The sequence below is a fragment of the Sesamum indicum genome, linkage group LG7 (assembly GCF_026168435.1).
Source record: "Sesamum indicum cultivar Baizhima isolate 11 linkage group LG7, ASM2616843v1, whole genome shotgun sequence".
In the NCBI taxonomy this organism is placed as follows: Eukaryota; Viridiplantae; Streptophyta; class Magnoliopsida; order Lamiales; family Pedaliaceae; genus Sesamum; species Sesamum indicum.
Window position 1 is genome coordinate 4612103 of NC_142663.1, and position 22584 is coordinate 4634686.

The window sequence follows — 22584 nt, forward strand, 5'->3', positions numbered from 1 at the left end:
TGAGGAAAGATTTAAAACTTGAGAAGCACTAAGTAGCAGATGCATGGACAAAATAGATAACCAAGAAGAACTTGTTGCTATAACCGTGGTGTATGGTGCTAATGAGATAGCAGACAGGAGGGAATTATGGGGATCTCTAGAAAACTTGACTTTGCAATGTGTTGATATACCGTGGCTGGTAGGAGGTGACTTCAACACAGTCAGAGACATGAGTGAGGTCTGTGGCACATCCGGAGACATAAGGATGGCTATGAATGAATTCAATACGTGTATTCAGAATACAACTCTATTACCACTACCCATGCAGGGGGAATGGTATACTTGGCACAACAGGAGTATCGGAGACCGCAACCTGTGGAAAAGGCTAGATCGGATGCTTACTAATGATACCTGGACAGCTCGATTCCCGACGGCTTACTACTCTTGCCTCACTCCTCGTACGTCGGACCACTCCCCTATGGTGATACACGAGGATAGGCAGCAACAATTCGGGGTATGTTCCGCTTTGATAACTACCTTACTCACTCACCGGACTTTATCCCTGCAGTGCAAAACATTTTGCAGCATGCAATTTTTGGTAACGTTATGTTCGATGTTACTCGGAAACTTAAAGCGCTCAAGCCTATTTTTCCGGAACAATGGAGGAAAAAAGGGGATTTATCACATAATGTTGAATTGGCTAAGGGGTTCCTAGAGAAGGCACAAATGGGGTTAGTGCCAACAGACAGGATGGGCTCTTCCTCTTGGTGGAACTTTGGTGCGGAGTGATTCTTGCCAAAGCGGCAAAACTTGAACAGATCATGCTACAACAACGGGCAAAAATCCTATGGATGAAGGGATGTGACCAATGCTCCCGAGTATTTTTTTCGAAAAATTATATAGAGGCGGGCGAATAGAAGAATTTTGCAAGTTAATGATGCCCAGGGAATCCCTCACACTGCACCGAAGGAGGTAATACATGAATTTGTCTCCTACTATCATTCTTTGCTAGGAGGAGAAAGGCGACAACAGGTGATGGATCTCCAGTATCTTAGACCGTGGGCAAGGCATATTTTGACGGAGGAGGAGGTTGCTTTTATTATTGCCCCTTTCTCGGAAGAGGATGTAAAAAATGCCACATTTGATATTGCCAAGGACAAAGCATCGGGACCGGATGGGTATTCTTCAGGCTTTTATAAAGCCACTTGGCTTGTGATTGGCAAGGAAGTTATGAAAGTAGTTCTGGATTTCTTTGCTACGGGGAGAATTCTTAAACAAATTAATAGCACAATACTGATGCTTATCCCCAAGGTACACTCTCCCATGTCTGTAGCTGACTATCGACAAATTTTTTCCTGCAATGTACTTTATAAGATTATTGCAAAACTCATTGTCCAAATGTTGAGTGCGGTTTTGGACAAGATTATTAACCCATGCCAGGCTGCATTTGTCCCTGGACGGAGCATAGGGGACAATATTCTATTAGCACAGGAGCTATTCAGTGAATACAAACAAGCCCGACGTCCACCTAGGTGTTCATTAAAGGTTGATATTCGGGCGTACGACACTGTGGAGTGGGACTTCCTATTATCTGTTCTACAGTTATTTGGATTTCTGGATATGTTCAATGGATGGATTGAGGAGTGTGTCACAACACCTTCTTTCTCGGTGGGGATGAATGGCAAGCCACATGGATTCTTCCCCGGGGCACGAGGAATGAGACAAGGTGATCCCCTCTCCCCATATCTCTTTGTACTAGTAATGGAGGTGCTGCATATGGGGTTCCTGCAACTTATAGAGCAGGATATGAAATTCACATTCCATTGGAAATGTGAAGCATCCAGAGTCTTCCAGCTAGGGTTTGCTGACGATTTGTTGTTATTTTATCGGGCTAACATAGAATCAGTTAGAGTCCTGAAAGATGGACTAGACTGATTCACTTTGTGGTCTGGACTTAGACTCAATGTAGAGAAGAGCCACCTCATTATATCAAAATCCGCCCAGAATGTGAAAGATCAGTTATTGGCAGTGCTGGGATTCCAAGAGGGTCATCTACCAATGAGGTACCTAGGGCTACCTTTGCTTTCATCCAGACTATCTATTGCTGACTGCCAACTATTATTGACTAAAATTGATGCACGCATTAATAGTTGGGAGGGTCTGGCATTATCATATGCGGGTAGACTACAGATTATCAAATCTGTTCTTATATCTCTAAGTGTTTATTGGGCATCGGTGTTCTTATTACCGAAAGGGTTATGAGAGATATTGAAAAGCGGCTGCGAAATTTCTTATGGAAAGGTACCGAAAATAATGGATACCCGAAGGTAGCATGGAAGGAGATCTGTAAGCCAAAGGAGGAGGGGAATCTCGGAATTCAAGAAATTGGTATTCTCAATCGAGCACTTATGTGCAAAAAATTATGCCAAATCATTCGATGTGACCGGACTTCTATTTGGGTGGAATGGCTATTCCATGGACGATTACGAGACACATCCATTTGGACTGTCCCGGAACACCGGGGGCCATGGGGGTGGAAAAAGTTATTGCAGTTGCGGACTTGGATAAGATCAGTGGTGGATTACCAAGTTGGAGATGGGACGAGTTTCTACCTATGGAAGGACCCGTGGCACCAGCTAGGCCCTCTTATCCATAGATTCCCGTGAAGACCTGCTTGCTTGGACCTTCATGAATCTACCATGTTGAGTGCAGTTCTACATGAGGGACAGTGGAACTGGCCTCATATTACAGATAAGGAGTGCTCAGAGATTACAATAGTGCTACCACAGATATATGGGGGTGACGATCGTATTCGGTGGAAGTGTTCAACTGGAAGCCCCACCACTCACAAGCTTTATGATCTTTATTCCACCTGGACCGAAAGTAGAATGGAATTCACTACTTTTGGGATCTTTGAAGATTTCTAGACATATTTTCATCTTATGGCTTGCTATTTTGGGCAAACTTACCACCACGGATAAACCTTGGTTATCCCACATAGGAAACTGCTTGCTTTGTAATGATGATATGTAGAGTCACACGACCACCTCTTCTTCCGGTGCAGATTTAGTAGACGATGCTTTTACTCTGTTCGGCGCATTATTCGATTCTAGTGGCCCAATAGGGGTTGGGCAAGAGATATTGAGTGGGTAGCAAGGAAATGGCGAAGGAAGCACATCATCAATATTGCATACCGTGCCTTACTTAGTGCGATTGTGTACCACATATGGAGGGAGCGGAATATGAGACGATTCCATCATTAGGAGAAGACACCCAGTACTGTAGCTAACTTAATTGTAAATGATGTTAGACAGCGTATTCTTACCGTTGAGTTAGCTAGTTCAATTAGTACATTTGCATTATACCGATTGTGGCGCATCCCCTGGCCTGCTGAGGATACCGCCTGAAAAGGAGCATTGTTGTACTATACCTCTTTACTTATTAATGAAAATTACATTTACCCAAAAAAAAGTACTGGCAAAAGAGGTTACCACACATGAAATCTTATAAGAAACCTGATACAGTTATTTGATAGTTGTTTATTTATATATAAACAAAGGAGTTACTCCTACAAACACCATCACTTCACTTTGGAGGTGAAACTGACAAACTTGTAACATCCTGTGAAGTATTGCTTGATTGGAGAAGATATGAATTTAGAGATATAGTAGCAGCATTAAGATCATTATCTGATATTTGACACATCAATACAAAAGTAAAACGATTCAAATTATTTTAGTTTTGAAAGTTAATGAGACATAAAAAAGAGATACTAAATGAGGTACATAGCAACAACATAAGAGTGGAAAGATGAACATTCCTCAACACAAACTTTTGGGGGCTGGTCGACATCTTCTTCAATCATTGAAGAGACAAATGTTACATTGGTGGTTCCTTAACTTGACAAGACATCTTTTTGGAATGATCCTAGGTCTGTTCCCGACACACACAAATCAAATCAATAACCTAAAAACGATGCTTCATTCATGAAATGCAAGGAGATGTTTGCCAAGTCTAAAATGGATTTGTTTAAGTGTTTGCAGTGAGTTCCAAGACATATTTGATGCTGATCATTTATGACGTCCTTAATGATGAAGTTCGGATACTCTAGGAGTTAGGTCCAAGGGTCAAGAGGAGGGTAAGATGGGGATGATATATACAATGCCACCTGTTAGTTGGTCGGATATCTCTTACTATCACAATCAAGTAAGTGGAATTCTACTACTGTTGCTTTCGTTAATGTGATATCCAATGCCATAATGAGCGTCCATAGTCTTCTTTTTGATCCGAACAATGAATCATTTTCCATTCAGACATTTATTTATAGCATTATAGTCCAACTTTTTGTTCTGTCCTGGAGAAAATAAACTAAACTTTATTCAAGTAAAAAAAATAGCTTAATATGAACACTTTTATTTATGGAGTAAAATAACAAATAACCAACCTCTTCCTCATTTTTCACGAAATCAAGTGCAGTTATACCAAGAAGATTCTATGTCAAGTCGTCAAATATAACAACATCCAATTGTGTTGTGCCATTGGAGAGTGTGAAAAACTTAGTGTTGGAAATAAGCTTTAAAATTTTCTACATTGTCAAATTATTTCAAACACTTTATTTGATCTTAATGTGCCACTTTAATTTAATATTTATTTGAGGTTTATGACCCCATTATTATGATAATTTAATTGTGATTTATAAGATTTAATAAGTATTTGACCATTACATTTTTATATTTATATGACCTATTCATAATTGGATTTATTATAATATTATGAGTTTTAATTAGGCCACTTAATATTTTATAACGGTCAAGTTTTTACAACTATTTAAAGGGCCATTAGCCTTTTCATTTGGCACATTGAGAGAGATGTTTTGTATAGCTTATGAGTTGAGAAATATTTTATACTCCCACAAGTATTTGTAGAGTTTTTGCAACGTGACTGTGGATAGGTTCTTAGTCTCCTCGTGGTCGTGCACATGGGAAGAGACACTGCTGAGAGCTAATGAGATTTTATCCTGGAGTCATTGTTAGCTGTTAAAACCTGCACGTAGGGAGGCAATCATGGCTTTAGGTCAGCGACAAGTGTCGTGACTCTCCATCGGTGCAACTTTTCTAATTTCTAAATTTATTTCGTTTATTTTCGTACTATATGTAATTGTCATAATATATATAATGATATTTTATATATAAAGTTGTTTTGAGATATGATTATAAATACAAATCATACAATTTTCACAACACTTGGTTCTAGATAATTGAAAAGATCTAATTAGAAAGGTGCACATAACCTACTTGTACCATCACTTTTCGTAAAGAAACGAATGGAAAGAGTGAAAAAAAAAACAAATTAAATGACTGAAAAATGATAACATTGGCTTGGCAATAGTTTTTCCACGGCAGAAATTGCAAGTAATTTTCCAATCATACTCGTCAGTCGTGCCATTCAAGCAAGTATCACACTACCATATACCAATATTTTTTTATCAACATCCATGATTGTTGCTGCCACTTTCCACATAATTTGTCTTCATACACATATACAAATATCGTATGAAATTTATAAACTTCTAGTAGCTTATTAGGATCGTTCGATTGACTTCAAGAACTCTGGAGCTCCATGTTCTCTAGGGAGAGAATCATCTATTAGACGATGAATGACAATGGTTCTGCTTATGATCCATTGGTACATACTCGGTACCATTCTATATTTAGGTCCAACAAATGTGACCTTTGCATTTGATATATCATATGTCTCAGTTGTAGCATATCTTCCATCAAGCTTATGTCTGGACTATATATAACAGCCTGCACCTTAGTTCCCTATATAAGATTTTGAATAAGATATACAACTGTTATACAAGAACAAATAATTCAAAAAGGAATTAATGAATAGTTGTACAGATGTTGTGCAGACATACATCTTTATCAATAAAGATAAACCTTTGATACTTTTTCGGACTGGACTATGATTGTCGAGGGCTTAGCTTTTGAATAACAAGAACTTTTGTTGTCCAATTCTTGGTATTTGGTGTAACTTCAGGAACAGGGTCAAGGGGGCGATGCATTTTGAACAACCACTACACAAAGAACACATTTTTAGTTATGAGGAAAACAAGTAAAGTATTACAAGAGGGTAGTCAAAGTTATTTCACAAAATGCACAAGTAAAAAATTGGAATGCAAAAATGATTGGATGTTTATCTATTGAAGATTAAAAAAAAAAAAAAAAAAACTACTGCAAGTCTATTCTTGAGAAGATAAGTCTAAATATCATGCATCACATATTTGAATAAAATATAAAAAAAATTGACAAACCAAGCAATAAATGATACAGAAAAACTACATGTAAAGAAACATATAACACTCACTATATGGAGAAACTACTAATACTACATATAAAGAAACAATAAAGGAATTACATGCACATCTTTCACAAATAGGCTACCAAGAAAAAATTGAAAAACTCGATGGTTTAGAAAATAGCGTCATTTGGTTGAGATAATATACGAAATTGATTAAGTTATTGGTTTATAAATAAATAACTAAAAAATGTTGAAAATTTTTAAAAGCTTACCAAGAATAAGGAAATGAAGGAACCTGTTTCTTCTGCATTTAGCTATTGTAAAGGTGAAAAGAACACCTTGCGACACCTTTTCTTTGAGTGCCCGTTCAGCAACTACGTTTGGTCACATATCCGAGTATGGCTTGGGATTAACCGACGTATGTCCACCTTGCACAGTGCGGTGAAATGGCTCAAGAAGGAGAAAATCAGCTCCTCCGTTCATAACAAAGCGCGACACCTAGCTCTGTCATGCACGGTCTACACCCTTTGACGGCATCGTAACGAATTCATATTTGAGGGTGCATTACCCAGTCCCGAGGGCCTTATTATTTCCGTGAAGATCTATAGGCTCCTCTTGACACATTTCCCGCACGGTTTAATAGCTCTTTAAACTTTAGTGTGGGTCCTTTTGTATCTCTCCGGGTATGCCCGGAGTATTCTGTAAATATTACTGGATGAATAAAAACTTACAATTCACCCAAAAAGGAAAAGAACACCTTGCGCATCATGACATCTCAATATATAGACTTCTACTTTCCAGTATATTTGTTCTCTAAACAACAATAATAGTAAATGAGAAGTCTACTCTTGAATTTCAAGATGCAAAATTTCCTTATAAACAATATTTCTAGTAAACGTGACAACTTTATCTTCAACAGTTGGAGGTTGTATCACAACTTTAACAGAATTACCAGTCTTGGCTCTAGAAAGAGCAATGCGTAATTGACCATGACTAAATATAGGTTCCCTTGTGAAGAGTCACGGGTTTTTATCAAGACTAACAAAATGTTTCATTTCACCTGGAAACTTATCAATCAAAATTTCATTTATCTCATATACATAATCATTTTTAGGTACTAAAATGGACATATTTATTACAAGCAAATGATTAATCAAGAAGAGATCCAAACATGGAAAAGCTAATTCAATCAAATCTTCTAGTTACTTGTGAGACTCAACTAAAGGTAAATCATGTTTTTTGGAATTTCAATTCTATCATAAGAATATGAGTTTCTGTCGCATTACCGGCCACTCTCATAAAATATTTGGTAAACATGGGATCATCTTTAGCACGTATATATTCTCTTAAAAATAATATGGGAACATGGCAATGAAAAACTTGCAAAACTTGCATCTATAGTATCTTGTTTTTCCCCCAATATGATCACTACGAAAGGCAAAACTTTTCCACCAAAAGGATTGTTAGAATCTCCGTTAAATCTTGTAAAATATCATCCAATGACTCAATAATCTATCGTCTAGCCATTAGAATCTCATCCCAAATTATCTACTTGGCATTAACAATAACTTTGCAAGTGTAGTTTGTTCACTTATCTTACATTTTGTTTTTCCATAAATACAGGGATCTAAAATTGTGAATGTGTTGTTCCACCTCCAGGCAACATCAATTGCTATTCCAGAAGTTGCTACAACAAGTGCAATATAACCTTTTCATCTCACATCAGTAAGAAGAGCACGGTATAAGAAGGTTTTTCTACTTCCTCCAGGCCCATCTATAAAATGCATACCACTTGAACTTGAGTAAATCTTTTCAGTGATAATATTAAATACACGCCTCAGATCATCATTTAATCTATCAATTGAAAGTAGATAAGCTTCTAAACCTTATATATTTCGTTCATGATTGTACTCTCTCAAGATGGAATTCTTTCAAACATATGCTTAAAGTTTCGAAAAATTCATTAGTTCCTTCTGATGTCTTGATCTCTATTTCATATTCAGATAAATGACCTTGCTGACGAAAATATCCAAACATATGAGTTTTAAGTTTTTCTCATAACATTGTCGGATCTGCTGGAGTACAATGTATTAAGATTGTGGAGAAAAGTCTTCTTAAACTATAGGACATTTGATATTGAGATTCTTCTTCAAGGCATTATGCTAAAGAGCTATTTAAATCTAATAATCCTAAACTTGCAGTCACATAAATGTATCATGATATTTACCCTACATAGTTTTCAAAGAATTAAAAGATGTTAGTCCTCTAATATTTTGAAAAGAATTCTAAATAGTAATGCTTGTCCTCTATGGGACTAGCATTAGCTACCATCCAACCACAGTGCCACGTTTTCTTGTTCCCTAGATTTTATCTTGTGTATCCCAAGCAAAGTATTGAGAAAACTCTTTGTACAAAATATATAAGCAATTTGCTTTTGCATCATGGCATTCATATAAAAGAATTCACTTATCATTGTTTTGGTGCCATTGGATTAGAAACCTGCTCTAGTCTTTGTGTACACTTGAATGATACATATTGATGGCCGAAAATATGTAATTATAAAGTAATAACTTAAGGATGTATTTCAGTCACTACAAAATTAAAAAACGTCCAAGTTGATTCTAGAGCAGCTATCCATCTTCCAGATTGAAATTGCTTAACTTCATCATGGCCTATAGATGAATCTGTTCCCATAACATTGTAAGCTACTCAATCATGTCCTTTATATATATATATATATATATATATACTTATATAGATACTAAACTAATTTTACGTTAGAACAAATCTCAGCATTAATAAGGCATTCAAATTTTACTAATAAATATGGACAATATGGCACAACCCAACAATTGTCAAGTGAATTTTTTCTAACTAAAGCAGTCCTTCCATCATTCCTTCTCCTATAATTAGGATATGGACTTTTTCCATGAGATGTTATGTCACAAAATCTGGATAATGATTTTGACATATACCATATCTCATGTAGACATTATTCTTATTCAGTTTGCCACAAGGACCATGCATCGTATGCTTGACAACTGAAGAATAAAGATAAGGGTATCTTGCTTTTTCAGGCAATTCAATACATATAAATTGATCATATGCATCCAGAAATTTAGTTTTATACCTATTTTTCATTATTAGTAGCCAATGTGCATGAGGAAAGCCTCTTTTCCGAAATTCAATAACATATGTGTAAGTGCACATTACCAAAACTTTTTTATTTATCAATTCATCTTTTAGTTCTTCAAGCTTTTCCCTAAAACCTCGTGCAAATAGATTAGGTTTGTTTAGTGGTAATTCATGAGCGAGTTTTTTGTTGGTGGTTTTATTCCAATTAGAATTACATGTCATTGCCAAGAAAATATCTAGCTTCCCATACTTTTGAACCAATGTTATTGCATCTATATATCTCTTACGCATATCCCTAGGACCTCCTATAAATGATTCCGAAAGTATGATTCGTTATCCAATTTTATTAGGATCATTCTCACCATGTTTTTTAAGACTATCTACGACACCTTGAAGAGACTCAATTCTAGCATTTTTTTGTCTTTGTTCTTGCCGAAAATAATCAAGCCTTTGTGTCTCAACCTTAATATACATTTCATTCACATATTGTTGCAATAGCCTATGAGAGTGCAATAATATTGATTTATCACCAGCACATATTTGGAGTTTATAGCAATAATATTCTCGAGCAGATATAGTCTCCTCTTGTGGGAGTATTTTTTAGGGAGTACTTTTTAGTAACTGCAAGCAATAAAAAGATAAAAAGTGAAAATAAATTAAATCAAATATATTTTTTTAAAAAAAAGACGTTGTCAGTCACATGCCTTCTGCCTCGAATTACAACAATTGAACACCTGAAAAGACACATGAAGGATGGACCAGGTGTTCACCTTCACAAGATCTCATCTCTTTTTAACAAATTATTCTCTCAAAATAATTTTTTTGCTGAATGCCCACATGCCAACCAGGTTCACCTCGGTTAAATAATAAAGGGTATTGCAATGGATCATAACATCGATAATAATACTCTATGTTTTGACTTCTACTTGATTTTGGATAAACTCTGATATTCGAGACTGAGACTCATCACATTCATAAGAGTTTTTTCATATTGCAACCACTTGATCAACAATAGAAATATTTTATATGCATTGGTCTAACCCAGGGTAAGCTCTTAAAACAATCATACATTCATGTAATGCAGGATTTTCTCATAGGTTGCGGAAAAACGAAGAGCTTATTGACCTCTAGAAGTTTCACAATGATTAATACCAATTTCTTTTTCAATTTATCAGACATAGCTAAACGATTATTAACCTCATTCTTAATATCATGAAAATATAGTTGCAAAATGGTTCCCCTTCCTTCCTTGGGAATGAGGTAATTTTAGAAAGTGAGAGACCAATCCTTGGTCTCTAAATATGTAAACATTTTTAACATTACGGCAAAGCTCTTTATCATAAGTGACCCCAATAAGTGAAGGCAAAATCATTGTTGTATGTACGAGAATTGATCTTAAAGTGCAAGCACATATGAGAACTACCAAAGAACAAATCCCATAATTCTTCAGGAACATTGAGTGTTGAATGTGACACTTGATCGTTGGAGCAACAGAAAGAGGTGGTTCTCGATGGAATCTGATTACACCGGAATGCATACAAGTCGGTGCCTCTGGCAGACACCAAGGACTTTCTCCAATTTTTGCTAGGCGTCCAAGCCCAAGCAATTTTAGGGTTGAATTATTGATATCTTCACTACCAAAAGTAAGGCCCAATTGTTTTTCTTTAAAAACCAGAAAGCAGAAGTAAGATAAATAAAAAGAAAAATATAGAAAAAGTAGGGAAAAAAAGAAAATAGTCAATTAGAAAAAATATGTGATTTAGGCAAAAAATTTATCATGATTTGATTCGGCGCTCTGGAGCATGTAAATTTGGAGGTATGCCAAATGACATATGGCAATCATCAAATAATGGAAAGTGAAGGGACCCCTTTTCCATTCGGCCATCGACTTGTGTGGTAGTTTGAGACTGATGAGTATTATGTGAAGAAGACAAGCTACAAGAGCTATCATCTCTCTCAGATTAACTAAATCCTTGACTCGTCGAAAGAGGAAGTGAGGCAGCCGAGTAGAAGGTTTTTTGATTAAAGATTTTTGTGCATACATTTCTTTATGATGGGCATTCAACACATTTTGTTTTTCAGCAGACTTGTTATTGTAAGCTTCATGCCTTCTTTCTTTAAATGATTCTTTTATATTCCTTGTTAGGCAATGTATTGGAATTCGACTGTTACATAATTTTATATTGTGCAATAGCTAATATTTTTTTAAACAGAGTTCCATCACAATTCAAAATAAAATCAAACCAAACGAAAGAACAACAATAATCATTAATGCGAAAAGACCATCTAAACCAAAAAGATGAAAGACCAAAAGAGAAAAGTATAACAAGTATTGACACATGTAATTCAATATAAATAATGTCATTTGAGAAGAATAATAGTCTACAGAGAGTAAGAATCACAAGGTTTATCTTAAGAAGTAAAGATTGTTGAATGAGGTTTCTAAGTGACTAAGGAATTATACTATGAAAATAATTGCTCCTTTTGAATTCTACACACATTATAATAATAAAGTAAATAAAAATAAATGACTTGTCTAGGCCAGCAAATACAAAAATACATATTGGCATACCTAAATAACATAAGAAAGAATGCTCATGTAGACCAACATATGTAAAAATACATATTGAGATACATGCTCATGGAAAAAGGAAAACTATAAAGAAATAAAGTCATGTTGCTTACATTTATGCATATCAGACGAAATTAACTTGGACAGCTATAGAAATTTACAAATGGCAGGATAGAATTAAAGTAATAAACCCACCACCAACAATATCATCTTACTTAAGCACACGATAATCACCAAGAAAGAAATTAAAAATTAGAAATATAACAACAATAAATTAATTTATATAAGCACACACAAAGAATTTAGCAAATTTCTTATTTATTGTAAAAGATAATAATCAACAAAAATACATACATGTAGAGATCCTTGAACAATAAAATGTAATTTAAATGCACAATTTATATCTTTTAAAAAATAAGCATATAGAACAAGTTTTGATAAAATTTCAATAACTAAAACTAACTAAAGAGTTCAGTTACAAGGACATGAACTAAGAAAAAAAAGAAGAATGAACACAACCACAAAAAAGTCTCTTCTTAGGTATGAATTTACAAAATTTTTTCTCTTTGAAAATTTACAAAAGTCCAAAGTTATTTAATGCGACTTCTTTGTTTTATTTGACTAAAACCAGGCGTATTTTCATAAAAAAGGTACAAATTTGATGTGTCAATTAATTAAAATTATGTCTGCACCACATCAAGGATAGTTTAACAAACTTATTGATGCCATTAACTACGGTGGGCCTGTTTTGTTACGTTTTAGAGTTTAGGGGGTGTTTGCGATACGAGATATATTTCGTGGGTGCTAAATGTATTTGACTCTTTTTATTAAAAAAAAAATAGCAAGGGTAAAATTGACAATTTCAGACCTCCATTTAAAAATTCCATAATTTCATCAAACATCAAAAGAGTATATGTAACTTTCCAAGTAGCAAAAGAATATTCGTAATTAAGTCAAATCTCATTAGATTTGATTGTAATTACCTATAAAGAAACCTTGTTAGTCAGATACTATATATGCATCATGTCAGGTCTGCTCCAGTTTATTTTGAATATCCTTTCCTTTGGTTTTTGGCAAAATTTAATTTGAAATTTCAATTTGAATAGCTTTTATACCTAAAGAAATGGAATCTACTTGTGAAAAATAAATATTGAAAAAGAATATTACTAACATCTAACATATTCAAAAAGGAAAACAAAGAAGATTTTCACACATGCCCAAGAGTACTATAAGCAAAAAATCTTTCCTCTAAGTTTGAGAAATTGGTTACATTACTATTTAGGGTAAATTACAAAGGACTCTTCTGAAATTTGTCATAATTATAAATATCTTCTTATTATTTAAAAAATTACAAATATCCATAGATCGTCTAATAAATACTCCGTAATGGGTCATCAATAAGAGGTATTTGTTAGACGTCCATTATCCAGGTGGTATTTATAATTTTTTAAATAGTAAAAAAATAATTATAATTATGAAAAATATCCGGGGAGCCGTTTGTAGTTGCCATATTATTAATGTGAATGGCGCAACAAAATTGTTTAACTTAATTGACATTGTGAATTTTTAATGAAAAATTAGGGCAAAAATTTTAAATGTTAAAAATATTACAAAACTAGTTTAACTTATGAGCAAGACCTATTTTTTGATGAAATGATATGACCAAACTGAGCATTAAAAAAAGAAAAAAGTTGACATAATAATGAAATCGATGCCCACACCCTATTATTATATATTAGGATTATTCGTAGATATTATGTGTATATTATAAAATTTTAAATACATAACTATAAGTATTATTACATTATTTTTAGATTTTTTTTTAATTATTTCAATGCATTTGTTGAATTTACAGTGATAGAAAAGAACAATCTTAGAATGCGGTAAGACGATAGGATCGCATTTTGTGCTTATTTCATGTGATATTTTGACTTATTTTGTGACCAAAATGCTCCTAATTAAATATTATTTTGCCGTATTAGGACAAATGAAATAAAAAATAAAGAAAAACACCAAAATAAAAATTCGGACAAGATTCAAACTCAATTTTTGGCAAGAATTTGGAGCTGCTTGGACTACCTTTTGATGAATGAAGAGTTTAACCAGGTAATTTTATTTCCATAAGTCTTTTAGTTCAATTAGGAATCTACTTTTAATCCTAGTAGAATTAAGTATCTAGTTATTATATATATATGATGTAATTCACTTTAAGAGTCAACTTTTGAACTTTTGAGAATTTCAAACCTTGAATTCTCATCTCTTTATTTCTCTACGTTTTTATGATATTTTTTTATTTTGCTTTTCATGCGTTCTTCCATGAGCATGTCTAGCTAGTTCTCTTATTCCGATTGAAGACTTGGTGAATGCTTAATTTCAACAAGTTTTCAGATCTAATTTATGATTTCTAGTTTTATTCATATTGGTATTTGTGTTGTTTTCTGTGTTTTATTATAAATAATCTGATTTATGAATGATAGGTACCATTATTCATTGTCAAGAATATTTGCCTAGCCAATTGAACTTGCAAATGTGTAATTGTTTGTTTAGTTCAATAACTTGTGGTAACATAGCATAATTGATTATGTAGAAGGTTTTGATTATGTTGTGGGGAATGCACAATCTAACTTAAATAAATTCTCGTAGGAATTTATTGGTTAGAATTGGGCCTTTCTAGTTCTTAATGCTGTTGGTAAATTAAATCTTGAGTACGTTCCCATGGTTGTTTACTGATTAGGGATTTAGTCAATGGACGTTCCTTGACTACCACAAAGTAAGGAAAGGTGAGGTCGTTAGATCGTACCAATGGCCATAACCAATTTATCTATCATGAATGATTGTTATCTTTGCATCTATGATCGATTGTGGAATTAAACATGATCCTGTCTTTAACTGAAATACTTTTCTCTTATATTTATCTCTTCTAATTTTATTAGCTCTTTAGTTTAATATAATTTTTATTTTTATTCTTCTTCCAATCAAAAATCCCCTTAATTATTTTAATTTTTGAAGGAATTAATTTAAAATCAATCCCTGTGGATTCGACCCTACTCACACTTCTACAAAAGTATTCGTAGGAATTATTTTTGGTGGATTCGACACCCATCATAAGAAATCGAAATAAATAAATAAAAAAAAGGAGCAAGGAAGGACATTAAATAAGTGAAGAGGTGATATGAGATTGAAGAACAAAAATAATACAAAGGAGAAAAATAATTATATAGATGCGCTACTGAGTGTTAAATAATCAAGTAGTTAGATGATTTACACGTATTTTACTTTTTCCAAACAATGGGATCACATAACCAATACTTAAAACACCAAGTGTAACATGAATTTGATCGACATCAAGATAGTCATTTCACTTGTAAAAACATCAACATAGCTCATTCTTTAAATCCAAATACAAAATGTACGAAGCACTAATGTAGCATGAGGTTCACTTCTAATAACAATTCAAACAGGAAGCAAAGTAGTGCCTCTACAATTTCTGTTCTCACTCTTTCTTTCTCCAACTCTCATTTCTTTCTCTATTTCTGTCATTTTCTCTTTTATATTACACAAATAAATAAATATTCTTTTCTCTCAACAATATTTATACTAACCTAATTATACATATTTTATATAATTTACCTTTTTTTTCTTTGGGAAAAATCTCGTATCGTCGAATTGTAATATCGTTCCTGGACGTCAGACAGGCGTTTGATAGCATGATACCAATTGTTAAGACCTTTCTTATTAAAGTTTTTTCGTTCCGATATCTGGGCATCCCACAGTCAAGTCTCATCCCATCTCGCTTTTGACTGTTTAGTCCCCTTCATTTCGGAAGCTGTTTCTATTTCTACATCTCTTTCTTCCTCACTTGCCACCCTTTCTTCCTCACTTTCCACCCTTTCTTCCGTTTTTGAGGTTTTTTTCAGTTTCTTAGTAAGAATGGGTGACGGTATTCTGCCTAAATAGTAAACACAGGTAATAAATAAGATAATACTAAAGATCCGACTTTGTACAGTTTGGGAAGGGGCTTTGATTGATCAAAAAGAGGAATCTACTTCAACCGATATGCCCTTTTGAAAAAATTCTCAAAAAGAAATGCAAGGAAAAAGCTCCGAACCCTCCAAAATTGCTGTATTGGAGAAATTTTCCATTATTTAATTCTTTTTCCCGGTCTTATTATTGGAAAAATATTTGGTTTCAAGTAATCGAAACGACGTTTGAAGTAATACAATCGAATTTAGAAATCAAAAGCAATTAAAGCCACGTTGGAACAAATAATAAAACACAATTAGAAACGCTATTTATTACAAAAAATTTAAATCGAAAACTTACAACGAGAATTGTATTGTAACAATTCTCAGTCCAATTTGAAGTCGTTAATTTTTAATCGAATCACATAATAACTGCTTGCCTTGAAGAGAATATACGTCCCGTATCAGCAGTGCACCGGGTTCAATGTAATTTCTCCCAGGATAAGACGGCTACAGTTTTTCGGTTTTAGCACTATACCGAAGAACACCTCAAACAACACTCAGAAGCTTGTCACCGAAACTAAGTTCAAATTTCTCAAAATATAGGAAGAGAAACCGAGGGAGATTGTTTCAAAAGAGAGAAGAGCAAGAAACTTGAAACTTGTGTTTGATTTTTGTGTGTATTGCAAACGAGCAATGTATGGCTATATATAGGCATGGCCAAGACCTACTACTAAATGTAGCAATTAAAATGAGACATGAATGCCTTCAATTTTCAATTGTAACAGCCATGAACGGCCAAATATTTTCCTGTAACAGCAATGCCTTGATAATGACCATGATGAGAAATGATTCCTTAAATTGTGAGTTACTCCATTTGAAAATTCAAATACAACAATCCCCCACAAACTCATAGATTTGAACTCAAGTTTCTATGACTTTCTGGTTGAACCATTGTCTAAGTTATCCAACGTCAGTTATCACCAGGTTAAATGAAACTTAGCCTTGAATTTAAGCCTGTGAGTGTGACAACGTCTGCCAGTAACAACAAGCCACCAGCTTTGTGTTGATCTTTAGGGTTGACACTTAGGCCATGTGTCCTGATCCTGTTCATGAATGATTTCATGAATAACCCAATTCCTTAGTTGCGGCCAAACAACGACATTCACTTAGTTGGGCATCTCCAGGGATGCACTGCTAGCATCTCGTCTTTATAAGACTTGACCCCATCCAGAGTTAGACTCTTACTATACCTGCAGTAGCAGCACCTTCCAGAATTTCAGGGGACAGACTCCAGATACGAAGTATCAGTCTATTTGGTGCTCTGACATACCCTTACGACTTGTTGATATGACAATGAACCTTCTTTATGGGATCTCCATTCAAAAGGTTGGGTTGCCGTCATAGATATATCACTGATGGGTTTTCAGTCCCATCCCCAATCTGGACTTATGAACTTGTGACAGATTCAGTCCTTTCGTCAAAGGATCAACCACATTGTCCTTTGTTCCCACAAAGTCAATGCCCATTACTCTGTCTGACACTAATGCCCTTATAGACTTCAGTCTAACTTGGATGTGTCGTTTGGTCTTTTGATTGTATTTACGACTCCTCACCTTTGCTATTGTGGTTTGACTATCACAATGTACAGCAATCGGTGAAAGAGGCTGACTTACAATGGGAAGTTGTGATAACAACCCAAATAGCCATTCTGCCTCGGTACCAGTCGTATCTAACGCACATAACTCGGCTTCAAATGTAGACCGGGTTATCAAAGTCTGTTTTGCAGACTTCCAAGAGACTGCTCCCCCACCTAAGGTAAAAACATATCCTGAGCACCCATTACTCCCGGAGTTCTTGGCTATCCAGCTAGCATCACTATATCCCTCAAGAACAACAGGGAATCTGCCATAATGTATGGCCAGTGACACCGAGCCCTTTAAGTACCTTAGTACTCTATCCAAAGCACCCCAATGAGTTTTGTCAGGACAACTAGTGTATCTAGCCAGCTTAGAGACAGAAAAGGATATATCTGGTCTTGTGCTATTTGCCAGATACTGTAAACTCCCAATAATTTTGGAATATCTTAGTTGTACAACCGAAACACCACTTTCATTTTTGAATAAACCTACAGAAGGATCATATGGTGTCTTAGCGATTCTACTATTTTGATAACCAAATTTCTGAATTATCTTCTCAACATAATGAGCTTGAGAAATGACTATTCCATCAGTTGACCGAGTCAACTTGATGCCAAGAATCACATTAGCTTCACCCATATCCTTCATTTCAAACTTATTTTTCAAAAATGACTTGGTTTCGGTAATAATATCTAGACATGATCCTATTAACAGAATATCATCCATATACAGGCATAGAATTATCATTTTATCTCCTTTAACCTTGCAGTATATACATTTGTCATTCTCATTTACCGTGAAGCCGAACGCAAGAATAGTTTTATCAAACTTTTCATGCCACTGTTTGGGTGCTTGTTTAAGTCCATATAGTGACTTAACAAGTTTACAAACTTTATGCTCGTTACCATGAGCTACAAACCCCTTAGGCTGATCCATGTAAATTTTTTCCTCGAGTTCACCATACAAGAAGGCTGTTTTCACATCTATCTGATGGATCGGGAGATTATACACCGAAGCAAGTGCTATAAGCACCTGGATTGTAGTCAATCGAGCTACCGAAGAATAGGTATCGAAATAGTCTATTCCCTCCTTTTGTTTAAACCCTTTAGCCACCAATCTGGCTTTAAACTTATCTATGGTCCCATCAGGTTTCAGTTTCCTTTTAAAAATCCACTTACATCCAATAGTAGTACACCTCGGAGGGAGATCCACTAGCACCCATGTTCCATTAGAAACAATGAAGTCCATCTCACTTTTGACAGCTTCTTTCCAGTGCTTGGCTTCTGAAGAAGCCATAGCATCTTTGAAAGTTATCTGATCATCCTCAATGTTGTAAGTGACAAACTCACTTCCAAAATCCTTGACGACCCTAGCTCTCTTACTCCGTCTAGGTTCATCTGACTCCTTATGAGTATGATTAGAACTACTAGAACTAACCGCCACATTTGACATCTTTTCCACATGTTCAGGAATAGATGTGGAGGCAAGTGAATCATCAAGTGAAACATTTGAAGGTATTCCTGTTTTTAAAGGAAATACATTTTCTAGGAATACAGCATCACGAAATTCGACTATTGTGTTGACCTCAATGCCTGGAATTTCTGATTTAATAACCAGAAATCTTAAGGCATAACTTGTCTCCACATAGCCCAAGAACACAACATTGACAGTCTTAGGACCCAATTTCTTTCGTTTGTGTTCTGGGACTAGCACTTTTGCTAGGCACCCCCACACTCGAAAGTATTTCAGGCTTGGTTTCCTACCTTTCCACAACTCAAAAGGAGTACTCGTATTGTGTTTTAGAGGGACTCTATTCAGAATATGGCAAGCCGTATTCAAAGCCTCTTCCCACAAATACTTTGGTAACCCAGAGGTTAGTAGGAGACTGTTAATCATGTCTTTGAATGTTCTATTCTTTCGTTCAGCCATTCCAATAGACGAAGGGGAATAAGGAGGAGTCTCTTCATGAATATTGCCAAAAGTTTGACAATATTCATTGAACTTACTCGATTCATATTCTCCTCCTCTATCGGACCTTAGTCTTTTAAGTTTCTTACCAGTTTGGGTTTCTGCTTTATTTTTAAATAAAATAAATTTGTCTAAGGCTTCATCCTTATTTTTCATGAGAAACACATAACAGTATCTACTGCAATCATCTATAAGGGTGATAAAACATCGTTTGTGGTCCCTGGTCAAAACTTCATTGAACTCACAAATATCAGTGTGAACTAAATCAAGTATTTCTGAATCGCTTTCAATTGATTGATAGGGTTTCCTAACTTGTTTAGCTTCTACACAAACTTGGCATTTGTGATTTCGTTCAATATTTTGACTAGGAATTAAATTCAAATTCATCATTCGTTTGATCGAATTGAAATTTAAATGACCTAACCTACTATGCCACAGAGTAGAAGATTCAACATTCAATATAATAGAATCAGAAACATCAATTTTATTATTATCAACTCGAACTTTGAACAAGCCATCGTCTAAGTAGCCTTTACCAACAAAAATACCAAATTGTTGAATTACAACTTTATTAAATTTGAAAACCAATTCATATCCTTCCCTAACTATTACAGAACCACTAATGATGTTTCTTCTGACAGTGGGTACATGATGAACTCTTTTTTTAGCGACAGAATGCGCCCTGAAGAAAACTTCAAGTCCACGCTTCCTATCCCAAGTACATCAGCTGTACTAGAGTTCCCCATGGTTACTGTCCTTCCACTGATGGCCTGATAAGACACAAAGAGAGATTTATCAGCACAAACGTGCACATTCGCTCCAGTGTCAATCAACCAATCATACGGTTCGTAAATAGTCAAGAGTTCGGGTTGTACAGATACATACCCATCAGTTGCTCCTGAGGTGCTAGCACCGCTAGAACCTCCCACAACCATGTTGACAACTGCCTGCCCAGTCTTGGCCTTTTTATTAGGACAAAACTTGGCCCAGTGTCCAACCTGTCCACAATTCTAGCATGGTTTGTTTGCTTTTGGTTTCTTATTTTTGGAGGTCTTGCTTTTATTGATGGCTTTCGAGTTCGAGTTAATCTTATTCACTTTCTGTTTCCCCACTATAAGATTGGCCCTTGGTTGATGTTCAACAGGCATCTTGTGCGTTTGATTTCTATGTTCTTCCTCAATGCTGATAGCAATCATAAGATCATCCAGAGACAATCTCCCTTTCTGATGCTTGAGTGTCATGCCAAAATTTTCCCAAGATTTGGGAAATTTGTCCACTATGGACATGACCAGAAACTTCTCGGGAAGCTTCATCTCAGCATCAGCCAGAGCATGCTCAAGGTTGATAATCTCATGAGTGTGTTCAGCTATAGACCGGTCCTCAACCATTTGATACCTCATGAACTTAGAAACAGAATACTTTTCGAGCCCTTGCTCTTCAGTATTATATTTTCGGTCCAACTCATCCCACAGAGACTTAGCAGTGTAAGAATCGGAACAATAGACATCGAAGAGCGTATTTGACAGGACTGACAAAATCGCTCTTCTGCCTATTTGATCCCTTTTTGTCCACTGCGCTATCTCAACAGTTTTGGGATCGGTATTAGTAGGTTCAGGTCTGATCACCTAAATCACTAACAAAAGTCCTTTCATCGTCAACCAAATTTTCATTCGCTGTTGCCAGCGCTTGAAAAATTGGCCAGAAAACTTGTCCGGTAAACCGGTCAAGTCGACCTTTTGTGTGATCGGAATTGCAACAGAAATTGGTTCGGCCATCTTTAGTATTTTAGGAAACTAAAAGTAACGTTTCAAATAAAAAATTTGAAAATAGCATTTTCCAAAACAGTTCCAACGACAAAATCCAATTTTTCAAAACCTGTATATTTTCTTCAAGATTGTTGGAAAAATATTTGGTTTCAATTAATCGAAACGACGTTTTGAAGTAATACAATCGAATTTAGAAATCAAAAGCAATTAAAGCCACGTTGGAACAAATAACAAAACACAATTAGAAACGCTATTTATTACAAGAAATTTAAATCGAAAACTTACAACGATAATTGTATCCTAACAATTCTCAGTCCAATTTGAAGTCGTTAATTTTTAACCGAATCACAGAATAACTGCTTGCCTTGAAGAAAATATACGTCCCGTATCAGCAGTGCACCGGGTTCAACGTAATTTCTCCCAGGATAAGACGGTTACAGTTTTTCGGTTTTAGCACTATACCAAAGAACACCTCGAACAACACTCAGAAGCTTGTCACTGAAACTAAGTTCAAAATTCTCAAAATATAGGAAGAGAAACCGAGGGAGATTGTTTCAAAAGAGAGAAGAGCAAGAAACTTGAAACTTGTGTTTGATTTTTGTGTGTATTGCAAATGAGAAATGTATGGCTATATAGGCATGGCCAAGACCTACTACTAAATGTAGCAATTAAAAGGAGACATGAATGCCTTCAATTTTCAATTGTAACAGCCATGAACGGCCAAATGTTTTCCTGTAACAGCAATGCCTTGATAATGGCCATGATGAGAAATGATTCCTCTTTAAATCTGTGAGTTACTCCATTTGAAAATTCAAATACAACACTTATAGCAATCCATCCTGAAATATTTGCATCAATAGAGGACTTTTATCCTCTATAATTACTTTTATGGATAGATTTTATGATTCACCCTTTAGATTTGTGCTCACTTTTTGTTTTAATTTTCTAAGTGTAGAATTCTTTAAATGAATTTGACTGCAGTTTGTTCTTTTCATGTTTAAGGAGATTTGAATAAATTATGGGAAAATAGTACATATGGGCATACACGGTATGGGGAGTGCAACTAAAGTCCTTAACTCTACCAAGAATTCAAGTAAACAAATTTGGAGGGTTAAAAAATATAATTACTAGCTGTAAGTTGCATTTGGAAGGAATTTTGGTGCAAAAAATAAGTTTTCCATCCTTTTCTATATCATATAGATCACAATAGAGGAAATTGTTTTTTGTTGACAAAAAATTAGGGAAAATTGATGGGCAAT

The 22584-nt window shown here is 35.0% G+C and overlaps 1 protein-coding gene and 2 pseudogenes across 1 annotated transcript; 1 reads left to right on the top strand and 2 right to left on the bottom strand.

Annotated features, from left to right (window-relative positions):
* The first annotated feature begins 43 nt into the window (after positions 1-43).
* On the top strand, positions 44-2645 carry LOC110012288 (uncharacterized). The gene is made up of 6 exons (XM_020695249.1): positions 44-217; positions 308-493; positions 565-757; positions 992-1838; positions 1938-2042; positions 2234-2645. The coding sequence occupies exons 1-6, from the start codon at positions 44-46 to the stop codon at positions 2643-2645; spliced, it is 1917 nt and encodes a 638-aa protein (XP_020550908.1).
* A 3299-nt stretch (positions 2646-5944) lies between these two features.
* On the bottom strand, positions 5945-8976 carry LOC148787486 (ATP-dependent DNA helicase RRM3-like; annotated as a pseudogene).
* Positions 8977-9219: 243 nt separating this feature from the next.
* On the bottom strand, positions 9220-10789 carry LOC148787487 (uncharacterized; annotated as a pseudogene).
* Between the last annotated feature and the right edge of the window lie 11795 nt (positions 10790-22584).

Bases quoted from the DNA above. Each gene is read 5' to 3' on its own strand.
- LOC110012288 (XM_020695249.1), top strand. From the start codon at position 44: ATGGACAAAATAGATAACCAAGAAGAACTTGTTGCTATAACCGTGGTG. The intron at 494-564 runs GTATGTTCCGCT...AACATTTTGCAG, and splicing joins ATAGGCAGCAACAATTCGGG to CATGCAATTTTTGGTAACGT. The intron at 1,839-1,937 runs GTTTGCTGACGA...GTCTGGACTTAG, and splicing joins TCCAGAGTCTTCCAGCTAGG to ACTCAATGTAGAGAAGAGCC.